Here is a 15607-nt window from a genome sequence, read left to right on the forward strand (position 1 = left end):
GGGTGTACTTTGTGAGAAAGGAAGAAGAATATGCAAAACGTGATGCTTAGTGTATTAGTTAAACAAAATGTTTCATTATATTTGTTAAATGGCACATTTTGGATGTTTAGGAAATATCACAATACCGTGCATTCTAGGTGTTTACGAAGTATTACAATACGGGGGATTTATACTAATCTAGGTTTCGTAGTTCTTTTAGTATTAAAGGGGCTGGAGAAGATGACAATGGATCATCTGAAAATTGTAAGATGCTTGGGTAGTAAACAGTCAAATTTCCTTGATTAATTATGATTCTTTCTTCAATAAAGATTTCCAAGATTCTTTCTTTTTCATTCTTTGTTCTGCTACAATCTTTTTCACTCACTAATACTTAATAGAGGGGGTGACAAAGTTATGAACAACAAAGAGGTGTGGGGAGTAGCCGCTAGGGTTAGAGGAGAACGGTGGGTCGTCAGCTTTGCCAACCTCTTTGTCAAGTTGATTATGTTCCACCTGACTTCGTTCAAGTGAGAACGATTGGGCTTCACGGGCTAGTAGGGCCCATTTTATTTTTGCACAGTCCTTCCAGTCGAACTTTAAAATTCTAGTACTTCACAACAGCGACACAAACATGTGTTTTGATTTTGGGGTGGATTTGTGACACACAGGTTCTTCATTGTTGGCAACACATGGCTAAAACATAACTAATCTCTCTGTGACCTTTTTTATGCAAGTAGACCAACTTTATTCTTTGGGTCAATCAATTCCAACTTTGATTATTTAAGGTTGTGGGTTAATCACAACGCTTCAAATTTGAAGGCCAAATCAAACCTGCCTCAGTTATCATAGGGAAAGTAACAAGATGGCTCCAAGAGTTGAATATAAACAACACGTTATTACTTTGAACTTGCTCAAGGTGCCTATACTTGAGGTGAAAGCTAAAAAGGCATTTTCAGTCTCTTGGATGCCTCCTATGAGAGTTAGATTGAAACTCAATTTGAATTGAGCCTTTAAAGGGTTGGAATCCTAGACTAGCTGTATGTGGTGGTGTGATTCGAGATTCTCAAGATCTTTTTTATGTGGTTGTCCAGCAAGCTTGGGCATTGGCAGTAACACCTATGCTGATATTTCAACTTTAAAGCTTGGACTTCTTATCTCCTACAAGTTGAGCATCAATTATCAGCTTACCATCCCACTTCCATTTTAAAATTGAACACATTTTTAGATAAGGAAATTTCCTTACGGATGGTCTTGCAAATATGAAGGCAGCAGTCATTATGCCTTTTTCTTTTCTATAGTCATGCTTCCAAAACTATTGGTAGATGTTTTTACACTTGATAAATGTGGTTTGCCTTCTTTAGGTGTAGATAGTTTTCTTTGTTTCTACATACCTTGTAAAAAGACGCCTAGATTAGTCCTATTAGCATACATCAAAATGTATTATAGATAGATTGATAGTTTTATTTTCAAACCATAGTTTTATGATTTTGTGACTTCAAAGGTTTCTTTTTACACATGTATTCATCTATAGAAAATGAGATTTATTAACAAAACTTGAGGTACCATCTGCCTGCTTTAAAAAAAAAAAAAATCACTTTTATTAATGTTATTGAAGTGATAGTCACCCAAAATGTGCCATATGCCAAGTATAATTGGGGACTTATTTCTGTTTTGACAAAGAAGCTAAATAGAAAAAGAGAGAAAAAAAGTAGTATCTTGAGAAAAATATTGTTTCTTTTTAACCATGACACTGAGCTTTAAATTTATTTGTCCTTAATTTAGAATAAAAACATTTAAAAACAGAATAAAAAAGCTTATTAAAAACGGTAATTACATTCTAAAATGCCCAGGAAGAAAAAAGACAAAAAAGAAGAAGAAGAGGAACATCAGCACAATAGCACTTACCACTACAAAAAAAAAAAAAAAGGCACTACAGTAACGAGGTTGATGACGCAAAAATAAATTGCCAGTCATCTGTGAATGCTTCTAAGAAAGGAATCCTCTTGGGCACTTCGCATGGGAAAGCCAGGGATTAATTAACAAAGAGATAACATACAACCCAACTGAACACCAGCCCACTTTAAAAGGGAACAAAATAAAGACTAGGGCCAACGGTTGCTGCCATGAAAAGTTTTTAAACTTTTCTTCTTTCATTTCCATAGAAGTTGTGACTCATGGGTTAATTAGACGATTCCATTAAAACTACTTTCTTTCTTTTAACTCTGACCTAAAAGTTTCACTAGAATCTAATACATCCAATCCCAAAGTAGGAGGTAGGAGCTGAATACAAGTTTTAGCTTTTACACGCATATGACACTTGTCAAATTTTAAAAGTTGCAAATTATTTCAACTCCCTCTGTGTTCAGTTCAGAGGTTGAATGTAGGCATGTGCATAAAAGGCCTTAGGTCCATCCATCCACAAGATCTGATATCGCCCACTCGACAAAAGTTGAGTTCATCGGATCAAGTTGAATAACGGGTTGGCTACACCTAATATTGGTTGAAACGTATCACCGAGTAATATGTTTTGAATTGCGTTCTTCTCATCAAACCCTAGCCAACTCTCAGTTCATCATCTCCATTCTTCGTCTGTTATACGCTGGTAAGGGATGAAGGAAGAGGTACATTGGCGGCGACATGAAGGGAAACCTAGGGATCTAACTAGGAACAGAACCGAAGTGAAGAGGCGATCTAGAAGCTAACTACAAGAGGGCTTATACTCCAAGTGGGCTTGGGCCATTTGAAGGGCTTATGCCATTTTATCATTTATCTTTCATAGTGTTTTACTTGCTTTGTATTAAAGGCTCACGAGCCCAGTTGTAAGAAACTCTAATCTAGCTAAATACACAAGGGGAAACAGGAAGAGGCATCTAGAGCATTTTCTGAATTTTTTCTAAATCCTATGGAGGAGAGCTCCCCTCAAAGAGAGCATTTATCATTACTATTCAATATATTTTCCATTTCAATCAATTTCCTATTCATTACATCTGTTCATCACCATTTCTTATACAAGAGTATTACAAGTGGTATCCAGAGCTTAAGATCCTCCCTCATTACCCATGGCCGAAGGTACACATCCAACTCAATTGTAGGAAGGTTTTCATGCCCTCAAGAAGAACACCGAATCACATATGAAAAATTCTAAAGCTCAGTTCAAAGTTCTTAAAGTGGAGATGCTAACTATATAGCATTAGATGGAGGCTATGATACAACAATTTTTGGCCCTAGCAACAGATTTGAAAACACAACATAATCAACAATCAGGTGGCCAAACAGAAGATGGTAATTCCAGCATAAATGCTGTGATGATTCCTTACATTGGTGAGATTCACCCCAAGGCAATCCTTTTACATGGAGAGCAAGACCCTAGTCTGGTTTCCAGATATGTATGAGTCAGGATCCTTGACAAGTTCGGAGGAATTTGTGAAGGTTTTGTTAATTTGTTTTGGACCTAGCTGTTACAATGATCTGATCGAATAGTTGACGTGTTTGTGACAACTTGGTATAGTGGAAGAATACAAAGCGGATTTTGAGGCCCTGTCCAATAGACTATGAGGCCTATCTAAGTAGTACAAGTTAAGCTACTTTTTAAGTAGCTTAATAGATGAGATATGAATCACTGTTAGGATGTTTAATCAAAGAACCCCCATTATTGCATATAGCCTTACAAAAGTTTAGGAGGAAAATGTCTCCCTCAATTCCTCGGCCACAATATGCCAAACCACAATACTCTCGGCCAACTTCCATTAAAGCCAATACAACCCTATTCCCAACCCCATCCCTAAAAACCACAAAAACCAGAACCAAGCCATTGTTTCTAAGCAAAAAATATCCCAAACCAAAATGAAAGAAAGGAGACAATTGGGATTTTGTTATACTTGTGATGTAAAATGGAGTCTGGGTCATTGCGGCCAAAACCCAAAGCTGTATTTGATTAAGGAAATTGAGGGGAATATTGAGGAGATGGCTGTGAATTTAAGTGTATTCGAGACCAAGGAGGAAGGAACAAATATGGTTGTGACTGGCAACCAGCCAGAAATTTCTTTGCATGCACTTCTAGGGTCTAACAGCCTTAAGACATATGCATATCAAAGAGAGGTGTTAACGTCATGTTTGGTACGCCTTTGGGTCAGGCTCCTCAGGGGCTTGGGCATTTCTTGTTACCTGTACACGCAAATTCACTTTGAGGTCTAGTGGCCGGATGGCAGCTGGATAGAGCCTCCAATGTGCAAGTCAGTAGGAGAAAAAGAGGAGACTCTAAAGCCAGGTTGTATGTTTTTAGTTACCTGTGCTCGTCGTTCTGGGGGCAGCCTTTATACCTGCCTTTGTGGTCGAAGACCCATGCCCTGCCCCTTACTCCAAGGGTGTCTCTTGCCAAAACCTGTTTAATGTGGCATGGTCTCCAAGAGGGGGTGCCAGGTCATGGAGTCCTAACAATGTGGCGTGTTGCTCTTTCCATGATAAAGGGAGACTAGGTGCTCTCCCACCCAGCCAGTCGGCTTAACCTGCTTTCTCCTGAGGTTGGAAATCTCATAGATAAACTGTCTTGAGTCAAATGGGCCTGAGCCTAGCTTTGGGCCAGACGCCACATCCACTTGGGTTAGGCTAATACTTTTGGGAAAAAGCCCCCTAACAGGAGGATTGGGAATCATTGGGTGATTAGTTTAGTAGATTCAGGTAGTGCACACAACTTCCTTGACCCAGCAATATTAAATCGTGCCCTATTACCAGTAATTGAAGATGAGAAAGTAAGGGTAAAAATAGAAAATGGTGATCAAGTGGATAGTATGGGCAAAGTGTTGGGTGTGAATTTGAACATTCATGGGTGTAGTTTAGTGTGGAAATGTACGTATTAGTCTTGGCAGGGTGTGACATGGTTTTAGGGATACATTGGTTGCAAACGCTAGTATCTATACTATGGAACTTTACTGAACTTACAATTTAATTTACACACAATCATCATGCTATTAAGTTACAGGGCCTGAGTGGACATACCTAGATTGAAGAAGGCATGGTTCAAAAGCTCAACCAAATTGTGAATAAAAGAGTATTGTTGCAGCTGGTCGAAGCAACACCAAAAGAACCTGAAAATGATCACAAACAACCAATTCTTGAGCCATTTTAGCTTTTACTTAACCACCCTAACTTGCCTACCATCCACCCGTTTGCATGACCATGCCATTAACCTCCAACCAAAGACCCAACCTGTTTTTGCCTGACCTTACCGCTACTTATATTTTCAAAAAGATGAAATTAAAAATATCGTGGAGTTATTAGAATAAGGATAATTAGACCAAGCCAAAGTCCCTACTCATCCTTGGTGTTGCTAGTCCGTAAAGCTGACGGTACATGGAGACTATGTGTTGACTACCGAGCCCTTAGCAACATCACCATTAAGGGTAGGTTTCAGGATAGAGATGAGAATTTTGAGTTTGAGATGAGAGTTTAAAATATTATTTTTAGTAATATTATTGTTTTGAGATTTGAAAAAGTTGAATTATTTATTATATTTTGTATGGGAATTTAGAAAAGGTGTAATGATGAGATGAGAATTTTGAGTTTGAGATGAGAATTCTTTGGGCCCAAACCTGCCCTAAGGATAAATATCCTATCCCAGTTATGAAGGAGCTACTGGATGAGCTGCATAGGGCCCGGGTATTTACTAAACTTGACTTACAGTTGGGTTATCATCAAATTCGAGTTAAACCAGAGGACATCCACAAAACTACAATCAGAACATACAAGGGTCACTACAAGTTCTTGGTTATTCTTTTTGGCTTAACCAATGCGCCCTCCACATTTCAAAGTTTTATGAACCAGGTCCTTAAGTCTTTCCTTTTTAAGTTCATTCTGGTCTTTTTTTTTTTTTTTTTTTTCTAATGATATTCTCATTTAACGCATGGATGAAGCTACCCACCTAACTCACTTGAGGCTCACTCTTGAAAAGTTCAGGGAAAATCAACTTTTTGCAAAGTTTAGCAAATGTAGTTTCTTCTATGTAGAAATATCTTATTTGGGGCATCTCATTTCTGCCCATGGAGTAAAAGCAGATCCCGAGAAGGTACGGGCCATGATAGAATGGCCCACTCCTCACTCCCTTAAGTCCTCAAGAGGTTTTCTAGGCTTCACGGTTTATTATTGGAGATATATCAAGGGCTATGGGTCTATTGTGGCCAAGCTAAAGAATTTGTTGAGAAAAGATAATTTCAAATGGGATGTGGAGGCTTATTGGGCTTTAGACCAACTAAAAGCTAAGTTGACACAACCACTAGTTTTAGCTTTACATAACTTTCAATCTCCATTTATTGTTGAGTGTGACGCCTTTGATGAGGCCATGGGTGCAGTTTTGCTGCAAGGTGGAAGGCTGTTGGCATTTTATAGCCAAGCCTTGAAAGGGAAATTATTGCTACTGTCCACTTACAAAAAAGAACTCTTGGCACTTGTTTTGGCATTAAAAAAATGGCAGTCTTATTTACTAGGTCAGTCCTTTGTGGTGGATTTGGTGCATAGTAGCCCTATGGGAGAACATTTGGATTTTGATAAAACCGTGTACAAGCTAAAACATGACTTCTACTGGCCAGGTCCGAAAACTTATGTTGGAATTTTTTTAAAAGGTTGTGAAACATGTCAAACAGTGAAGGTTGACAACACACTCCCAAGTGGCTTACTGTAGCCCTTACCACCCCTTTATTACTCTATAGTGTATTTAAAACTTTTATAATGTATTTAATTATTAAGAAAAAATTTAAAAATAATACAACTTCACTATCAGTCACTTCCTTAACCTTTAAGTAAAAGAAAATAATAAAAAATACTAAAACAATAAAGAGACTAGTAAAGAGGTTGTAGGAAATAGTAAGCCTATCATTATCCTTCAAAAAATGTTCTAGATGCCTCTTCCCATTTCCTCTCTTGCGGATTTAGCTAGATTAGATTTTCTTACAACTGGGCTTGTGGGCCTTTAATACAAAGCAAGTAAAACACTATGAAAGATAAATAATAAAATGGCTTAAGCCCTTCAGAGGACCCAAGCCCACTAGAAGTAGAAGCCATCCTGCACTTAGCTTCCAGATCACCTCTTCACTTCAGTCTTGTTCCCAGTTATATCCCTAGGTTTTCTTTCATGCTGCCGCCCATGTTCCTCTTCCTTCATCCCTTACCAGCATATAAAAACTTCTTCCCCCATTAAAACACCTTGCTCACAAGGTGTGGGTAGTGTGAGCAAAGCTTCTTGTACGATTCCCACGAAGTGTCTTTGGCTTATTGTCCCTGCCATCACACCAAGATCTCAACCAAAGATTAGTTCTTGAACTTCCTTATACGACAGGAAAGCACTTCCTCTAGCTCAGGTTGTATGATCTCGTGGTTGGCCAAAGGGTGGACAATGGCTTTTGTGTTGCCATAGTTTCTTTTTTAGTTGCGAGATGTGGAAGACATCATGGATCTGTGCACCATCGAGCAACTTCACATGGTAAGCTACTCGCCCTATTTTTTGTACCACCTGGTATGGCCTATAGAACCGTGGGGAAAGTTTGTAACTTTCCTCTGGTGTAGTGATGATTGACAGTAAGGTTGTATTTTATGTCCACCCAATCACCCACCACGAATTTTTGCTCCTTTCGCTTCTAATTTGCATACTTGGCCATCCTTTCTTGAGCTTGTGTGATGTTCCATTTCAACAGGTGCCAAATTCGATTCCGGCAATCTATGGTAATTTCTACTTCATCTATCTTTGTAGTTCCCATTATATAGTTTGATAGACCTAGTGGTTTATAGCCATATAATGCTTCGAATGGTGTATTTTTAGTGGACCTATGTTGACTTGAGTTGTAACACCACTCAGTTAAGGCTAGCCAATGTGACCAGTCCTTAGGCCTATCCCCCACGTAGCTTCATAAATAATTTTGCACCCATTTATTGACTGCCTCTGTCTAACCATCCATTTGTAGGTGGTAGGCAAAGCTGAATGATAGTTGAACACCTTGCAAAGTAAACAACTCTATCCAAAATTTACAGGTACAAGTAGGGTCTTAGTCTGAAATGATTGAGATTGACATGTCGTGTAACTTGAACACATGTTTCAAGAATAAGTGAGCGTGGACCTTGGCTATGCAATAAGCACAAAGTGGGCAAATTTAGTTAGTCTGTCCACAATGACCCAAAGAGTATCAAATCCACTCGAGGGAGGCAAACCTCCACAAAGTCCGTGGTAATGTCAGCCCATGGTCTTGAAGGGATGGGTAAGGGCTGCAGCAAGCCACTTGGGAGTGTGCTGTCGACCTTCATTGTTTGACATGTTTCACAACCTGTTAAAAATTTCCAACATAAGTTTTCAAACCTGGCCAGTAGAAGTCATGTTTCAGCCTGTACACGGTTCTATCAAAATCCAAATGTCCTCCTATAGGACTACTATGCACCAAATCTAGCAGTTTATTGATGAAGGGTCTATTGGTGGGAATATAAACCCTACTCTTGTAAAACAAGATCCCATTCTTGACTGAGTAGGGAAGAGGAAGGTTCCCCTCGCTGTGTTGCTGCAAAAATTCCTTGGCCCTTGTATCCGAGTCATAAAGGGCTTTACTCTTCACCATCCAATTCTAACTTGGTAGTGAGATTAGAGCTAAGGCCATGGTAGGTTCCCTTTGTTGCCTTAATAAGGCATCTGTCACGATGTTCTCCTTGCCCTTTTTATATTACACTATGAAGTCATAGCCCAGGAGTTTGGCTATCCATTTCTACTACATGGTAGTGCCCACCCTTTGGTCAAGTAGGAACTTGAGGCTTTGGTGGTAAGTCTTCAACACAAAGGAATGGCCTAGTAAATAAGGCAGTCATATTTTTACTGTCGAAGCAAGTGCCAAGAGTTCTTTTTCATAAGTGGACAACAACAATGATTTCCTTTTCAAGGCTTGGCTGTAAAATGCCAACGGCCTTCCATCTTGTATCAAAATTGCACCCATGGCCTCATCAGAGGCATCACACTCAATAATAAATGGAGATTAAAAGTTAGGTAAAGCTAAAACTGGTGGCTGTGTCACCGCTACTTTTAGCTAGTCAAAAGCCCTTTGAGCCTCCACATCCCATTTGAAACTATCTTTTCTAAAAAAATTTGTTAGCTTGGCCACAATGGACCCATAGCCCTTGATAAATGACCGATAATAGCCTGTGACGCCTAGAAAACCTCTTAAGGACTTAAGGGAGTGAGGAGTGGGTCATTCTATCATGGCTCGTATCTTTTCGGGTTCTACTTTTACTCCATGGGCAGAAATGAGATGCCTTAAATAAAATATTTTTGCACAACAGAAACTACATTTGCTAAACTTAGAAAAAAGGTGATTTTCCCTCAACGTTTCAAAAGTGAGCCTCAAGTGAGTTAGGTGGGCAGCTTCATCCCTGCTATAAATGAGAATATCATAAAATAAACTAGAATGAACATACAAAGGAAAGACTTAAGGACCTTGGTCATAAGACTCTGAAATGTGAAGGGTGCATTGGTTAAGCCGAAAGGCATAACCAAGAACTCGTAGTGGTCCTCATGTGTTCTGAATGCAATCTTGTAGATGTGCTCTGGTTTAGCTCAAGTTTGATGATAACCCAACCGTAAGTCAAGTTTAGAAAATACCTGGGCTCCATGCAGCTCATCCAATAGCTCATTTAGAACTAGGATATGATATTTATCCTTAATGGTGATGCCGTTGAGGGCACGGTAGTGAACACATAGTCTCCATGTATTGTCAGCTTTATGGACTAGCAATATGGGGGATGAGTAGGGTCTTTGGCATGGTCTAATCACCCTTGATTCTAATACCTCCTTCATGATATTCTCAATTTCATCTTTTTGAAAATATGGGTAGCGGTAACGTCAGACAGAAACAAGTTGGGTATTTGGTTGGAGGTTAATGGCATGGTCATGTGAATGGGTGGGTGGTAGGCTATTTGGGGTGGCAAATACTTTTGTGTATTGGTTAAGTAAAAGCAGAAATGGCTCAGGAAGTGGTTGTTTGTGATCAGTTTTAGGTTCTTTTGGTGCGCAACCAGTTACAGCAATACTCATTTCTTCGCGAATTGGTTGAGCTTTTGAACAGTGACTTCTTCAATCAAGGTATGTCCACTCAGGCCCTCTAAATTAATAGCATGCTAATTATGTGTAAATTGCATTGTAGGTTCAGTAAAGATCCAAAGTATAGATCCTAACTTTTGCAACTAATGTATCCCTAAAATCATGTCACACCCCACCAAGACTAACATGTACATATCCGCATTGAACCCCTTGAATGTTTAAATTCACACCCAACACTTTGCCCATACTATCGACTTGATCACTATTTGAGGTTTTTACCATTACTTTCTCATCTTTAATTACTGGTAACGAATACTACTATGTCAATGAATTTGTGTGTACTACTTGAATCTGCTAAAATAATCACCCACTAGCTCCCAATCCTCCCTTTGATACGCATAGGGCTGTTAGACCTTAGAAGTGCATGAAAAGAAAATTTTGGCTGGTTGCCAGTCACGACCAGATTTGTCCCTTCCTCCGTAGTCTCCATTAGATTTAGATTCATAATCATCTCCTCAGTATTCCCCTCAATTTCCTAAATCAAATAGGGCTTTAGGTTTTGGCAGTGATGACACAGACTCCATTTTGCATCATAAGTATAACATAATCCCATCTGTCTCCTTCCTTTCATTTTGGCTTGGGATATTTTTTGGTCAGAAACAATGGCTTGGTTTTGTTTTTTGTGGTTTTTAGGGGTGCGATGGGGTTGGGAAGAGGGTTGGATTGGCTTTTATGGAAGCTGGCTAGGAGTATTGTGGTTTGGTGTATTGTGGCCGAGGGGGTGGTTTGTAATTGAGGGAGACATTTTCCTCCTAAATTTTTGTAAGGCTATATGTAGTAATGACTGTGCTTGGATTGAACATCCTAACAATGAATCGTATCTCATCTCTTAAGTGGCTTAAAAAGCAACTTAACTTGTACTACTCAGATAGGTCCCATAGTCTATTGGATAGGGCCTCAAAATCCACTTTATATTCTTCCACCACACCAAGTTGTTGCAAACACATCAACTGTTCCATTGGATCATCATAACAGCTAGGTCCAAAACGGATTAACAAAACCTTTACAAATTCCTCCCAACTAGTCAAGGCTCCTGACTCATCCATATCTTAAAACCAGACTAAGGCCTTGCCCTCCAAGTGGAATGAAATCAAACGCATAAGGCGTTGTGGGAGTGTTGCGAGGAAATTAAAGAACTGATTTCCTTTATAAAGCCAACCAAGAGAATCCTCGCCATGGAATGTAGGGAAGTCCAAACGAGTTGCCTTGGGGTGAATGTCACCAGTATGAGGAATCATCTGAGCATTTCTGCTTGAATTACAATCTTCTGTTTGGCGACCTAACTGTTGATTATGTTGTGTTTTCAGATCTGCTACTAGGACCGAAAATTGCTGCATCATAGCCTTCATCTAACGCTATATAGTCAACATCTCCTCTTCAACAACTTTGAATTGAGCTTCAGAATTTTTCATATGTGATTCAGTGGTTTTCTTGAAGGAATGAAAACCTTCCTGCAATTAAGTTAGACGTGTACATTTGGCCATGGTTAATAAGGGAGGATCTTGGGTTCTAGATACCACTTGTAATACTCTTGTATAAGAAATGGTGATGAACAGATGTAATGGAATATGAAATTGATTGAAATGGAAAATATATTGAATAGTAATGATAAATGCTCAGTTCAAAGTTGGAATTAATTGGCCCAAATAATGAAGTTGGTCTACTTGCATGAAAAATACCACCAAGAGGTTAGTTATTTTATTTAGCCATGTGTTGCTAGTAATGAAGAACCCGAGTGTCGCAAATCCTGCCCAAAATCAAAACACGTGTTTGTGTCGCTATTGTGAATTACTAGACTTTTATGGTTCGACTGGAACGCCTGTGTAGAAATAAAATAGGCCCTACCAGCCTGTGAGGCCCAATCCTGCTCGCCCAAATGAAGTCAGGTTGAATATAATCAACTTGATAAAATGTTTGGCAAAATGTACTGTCTAACTAATACAATGAAACATTTTGTTTAACTAATACACTAAGCATCACATTTTGCATATTCTTCTTCCTTTCTCACATATATAGTACTCCTTGCAATCCTTTCTACGCCCATGAATATTCTCCTCCACTTGATAAAGCCTTGACCACAAGAATGAGATAATAAATACATGAATATTCTTTTTGTCTTCAATCGGAAGGAACTTAGGTGGACAAGGATGTTTGGATGACAACTACATCCATACATATGTATGTAGTTAGTAGTTGAATATTTGGGATGGATAATTAAGAAGGAAGAGGAGAGGCCGGTAGATATATGGCTATTAGTTCAATTATTTAAAGGTGCTTTTATTTCGTCCTCTCAAGTCTATCCTTAACGATATTGTTAGTATATTTTATTTTTAATTTTTAATGCTAAAAAAATCATAAATACACTAATAATAATTTTTTAAAAAGATTTTTAATAAATTAAAATAAATTAGCAGTAATAAATACATAGAATTTTTCATCATTTAATCGTCCATGTTCTGGTAGTATTTAATAATTTTTCAGCTCTTTCAATTTTAGAAAATTAATAAAAATTTTATGAATGATGGTCCTAAAAATTCCACCACAATCGTTGTTTCCTTCACGATCACATCGGTGTCCAAAAGAACCGAGGATATGGACTTATGTAGAGCCTATGTTTTAACATGTTTAGAGTCAACGTCTATTTGATAGTTTGTTTTTCTTTTTTAATAAAGAAATAAATAAGGGCCAATGTCATGAATAATATAATGGTGATATCATGTTCGTGAAAATGCTTTTGGAAAGAGTGAATGCCAACACGATCCTACTGATTACATTACTAAAGGGATGGAGGAAGTTAAGTCCCCACATTAGCCTTGTGCAAATAAAACGTACCAACAACTCCATTTATTTTGTTTTGGGTTAGTGATCACCCATATCTAAGTGTAACAAAATAGAGACATACAATATAATGATGAGGACTACTACAAAGCTACTCTTAGCACTGGGGAAGATGGTGATACAACTTGTATTGTTTAGGAAAATATTATTAAAGGAGACCCAAAAAAAAATAAAAATGCTTTGAATAGCTCAAGTCTGAGACAATCTGCATTTATACTTTATTAACCACACAAAATATCCTAATTCTTGTGAGTATCAAAATCATCTTATGAGTGTCAAACCAATAGCGGTGACTATAAGAGTCGAGGGTACTCCAAATTTGAGATGGCTCCAAAAGGATAAATTGTACCCAAGGTGTGGAGCTTGGCTAGCCTGTTCACACACTATTATGTTGGCAGTTGATCCTAATAATGAGAGGTTCCCAGCTGTCGTGCTAACCCAAGCTAAAATAAGCCATGCCTTTTTCTCATTAGCTGCAGATGCTGTAACTTTTGCTCCAAGTAAGAGAACTATATGGTAGAAGTATGAGTTATAAGCAATCCCCATAAATAGTTTAAAATGGCCTTTATAATGCTAATCAATAATGGTTTAGATCAGGGATATATAGCCATGTAATCATAAATCAATGCTACAGAGATTTTTCCCTAAACGGAAGGAACTCATCATTAGTATGAATGTTTCAAACACGCACAACAAATAACATATAGTCTCAAGTTTAAAATGTATCACACAACTCGTCAGTCAATTCAGTTGGATCCAAATTTTTTTAAATAATTATTTCGATTTTGTAGGTATTCCATAGTGGCTTCAATAAAGTACGACAAGTAAAATTTATTTTCTTACAGAAATTTGTGGATGAATTTTTAAGTTTTATTAATATGTGGATTTGAAATGATCAAGTATAAGTTGATATGTGCATTCAAAAGACAATGTTTTTGTAGGAGTAAAATACGTGAGAGCTCAAATGAATAGTATTTTGTTAAAATTCAAATCAAGCAATATATAGCAATAATCTTTCAGACTTAAAATCCCTTGATACTTTTTAAAAGCAGCCTAGATACTTTTATGCGAAAGAGCTCTAAGAAAGTTTCCACTAGAGATGCAGTTTAAACCACGAAAAATGTAGACAATTAAGACCAAATTATTTATGAAAAATAACCTCACAATCAATGTGGTAAAAATAACCCTTACTTCTTTTGTGATTGTTTATTTTCGATATTATGTGCCTATGGGTTTTGGATATGTGATGCAATTTACATTACCAACAAATGCACGGAGGAGCTTACGTCTGGCAATGAGGGTTTTGAAAATGAGTAAATCACACATTGCAAGAGAAATTTCAGAGTTTCAAGCATGTCTTTGACTTGGAGAAATTCTAGGATTGTGGTCAATGCATTATCAACTTCAAAATCTCTAACAAGGAAACAAATATATAGATGCGTAGACTTCTAAATTTAATAGACTAATTGGTATCTCTATATTTTGATGGTAAGAGACAATAATTTCGATACACTGAATCTTTTGACCATGTTAGTGTGTCTGAAACATATCAGGGAGCCTTTCATTTGGAAAAAGGCCATGCTTAGGAGACAATGGGAAGTAATATGTGGGATACTAGTGGCACGAGTAATGCTAGTCCAACACTTATGGTCGTGGGCTACCATCCCTCATGCCAAATAGGAGGGTGAAAAACATACAACCCAATCAATCAGCACCTTACTCACAAACACGATATTAAGTACTGTAAATCAGATCATAGGGTGGCAAACTACACAAAGAGTGGGAAGTATGGAAGGGATTGTTTGTTGACGTCGATAGTCCTATTGATTAGGATTTGGGTGTTGTGGATTCTGAGCCTATTTATAACGATGGGTCTAAGGGTGACCTGAAGAGGAGTTGGTCAAAGGAGACAAAGGTCCTATGTTAATAGTTCCTATAACACCCTATATGCCTATTAATATAGAGGTTAATGATGGGTTGCACAACATGTTTCTTTCAGCCTAATTAGTGGCACTTTGTCCCGGACACCCTGTGTGGTGATTGAGAGACAAACCTCCATGAGAGATCTAATCATTACTTTAGAAATAATTAAGAAGCTGCTAGATTGTGTAACAGTGGAAGTTAAAAAACTTTTTTAGATTGAAAGCTCTGCTTAGAAGAATGATGGTACACTCACAACTTGAGTGAGATTTGAACATGCATGAGAAAATCTCAAGTATTTAAAAGGGAGTATGGGAACAATCGAAAACACAAAGCATGTAAAGGAATTGGTAAATTCTTGTATCAGTCCATGAGGTTTGGTTTAATTTCTAATGGTTTCTAGGGTTCGTTTATGAAGATTAACAATGATGAAATGAACAACACAAAAATACAAGGAAAAAATCCAATAGCATACCAGTTGGTACGTTTGAAGCCAAATTTGACAAGATGAGTATAATAATGGCCAGGACTGCTATCCCACTAACCCGATCGATTTGGGCATAGGGCTCCATTAATTCCCATAGAGTACCTGGGATGCCAGTTTTGTCGAAGCCATGAATTGTGATAAACATTCCGCAGAAGAAAATTAAAAGCAAATAGGAGACCTGGCAATGAACAGAAATAGACTTTAGATATAATTCTTGAACAAGCAATCCACATTCCATATCTACTACAAGGTATGCTCTAATA

General features: G+C 37.9%; 2 protein-coding genes across 5 annotated transcripts in view; one reads left to right on the forward strand and one right to left on the reverse strand.

Moving 5' to 3' along the window:
• Positions 1 to 5878: 5878 nt before the first annotated feature.
• LOC122313605 (uncharacterized mitochondrial protein AtMg00860-like) lies at positions 5879 to 6652 on the forward strand. Its single transcript, XM_043128752.1, has one exon. It carries the CDS (start codon positions 5879 to 5881, stop codon positions 6650 to 6652), a length of 774 nt encoding a protein of 257 aa, XP_042984686.1.
• Positions 6653 to 12928: 6276 nt separating this feature from the next.
• LOC122313142 (silicon efflux transporter LSI2-like) overlaps positions 12929 to 15607 on the reverse strand; it is a 47455-nt gene continuing 44776 nt past the window's right edge. For all 4 annotated transcript variants that reach the window (XM_043127889.1, XM_043127891.1, XM_043127892.1 and 1 more), the window contains 2 exons: positions 15333 to 15522; positions 12929 to 13446 (listed from right to left, as the gene is read on the reverse strand). In XM_043127889.1, coding sequence (XP_042983823.1) covers positions 13199 to 13446; positions 15333 to 15522 — 438 coding nt within the window. In that variant the 3' untranslated portion in view covers positions 12929 to 13198. The remainder of the gene's footprint in view (positions 13447 to 15332; positions 15523 to 15607) is intronic.

This window comes from Carya illinoinensis, chromosome 6, assembly GCF_018687715.1.
Source record: "Carya illinoinensis cultivar Pawnee chromosome 6, C.illinoinensisPawnee_v1, whole genome shotgun sequence".
NCBI lineage: Eukaryota > Viridiplantae > Streptophyta > Magnoliopsida > Fagales > Juglandaceae > Carya > Carya illinoinensis.

Bases quoted from the DNA above. Each gene is read 5' to 3' on its own strand.
- LOC122313605 (XM_043128752.1), top strand. From the start codon at position 5,879: ATGGATGAAGCTACCCACCTAACTCACTTGAGGCTCACTCTTGAAAAG.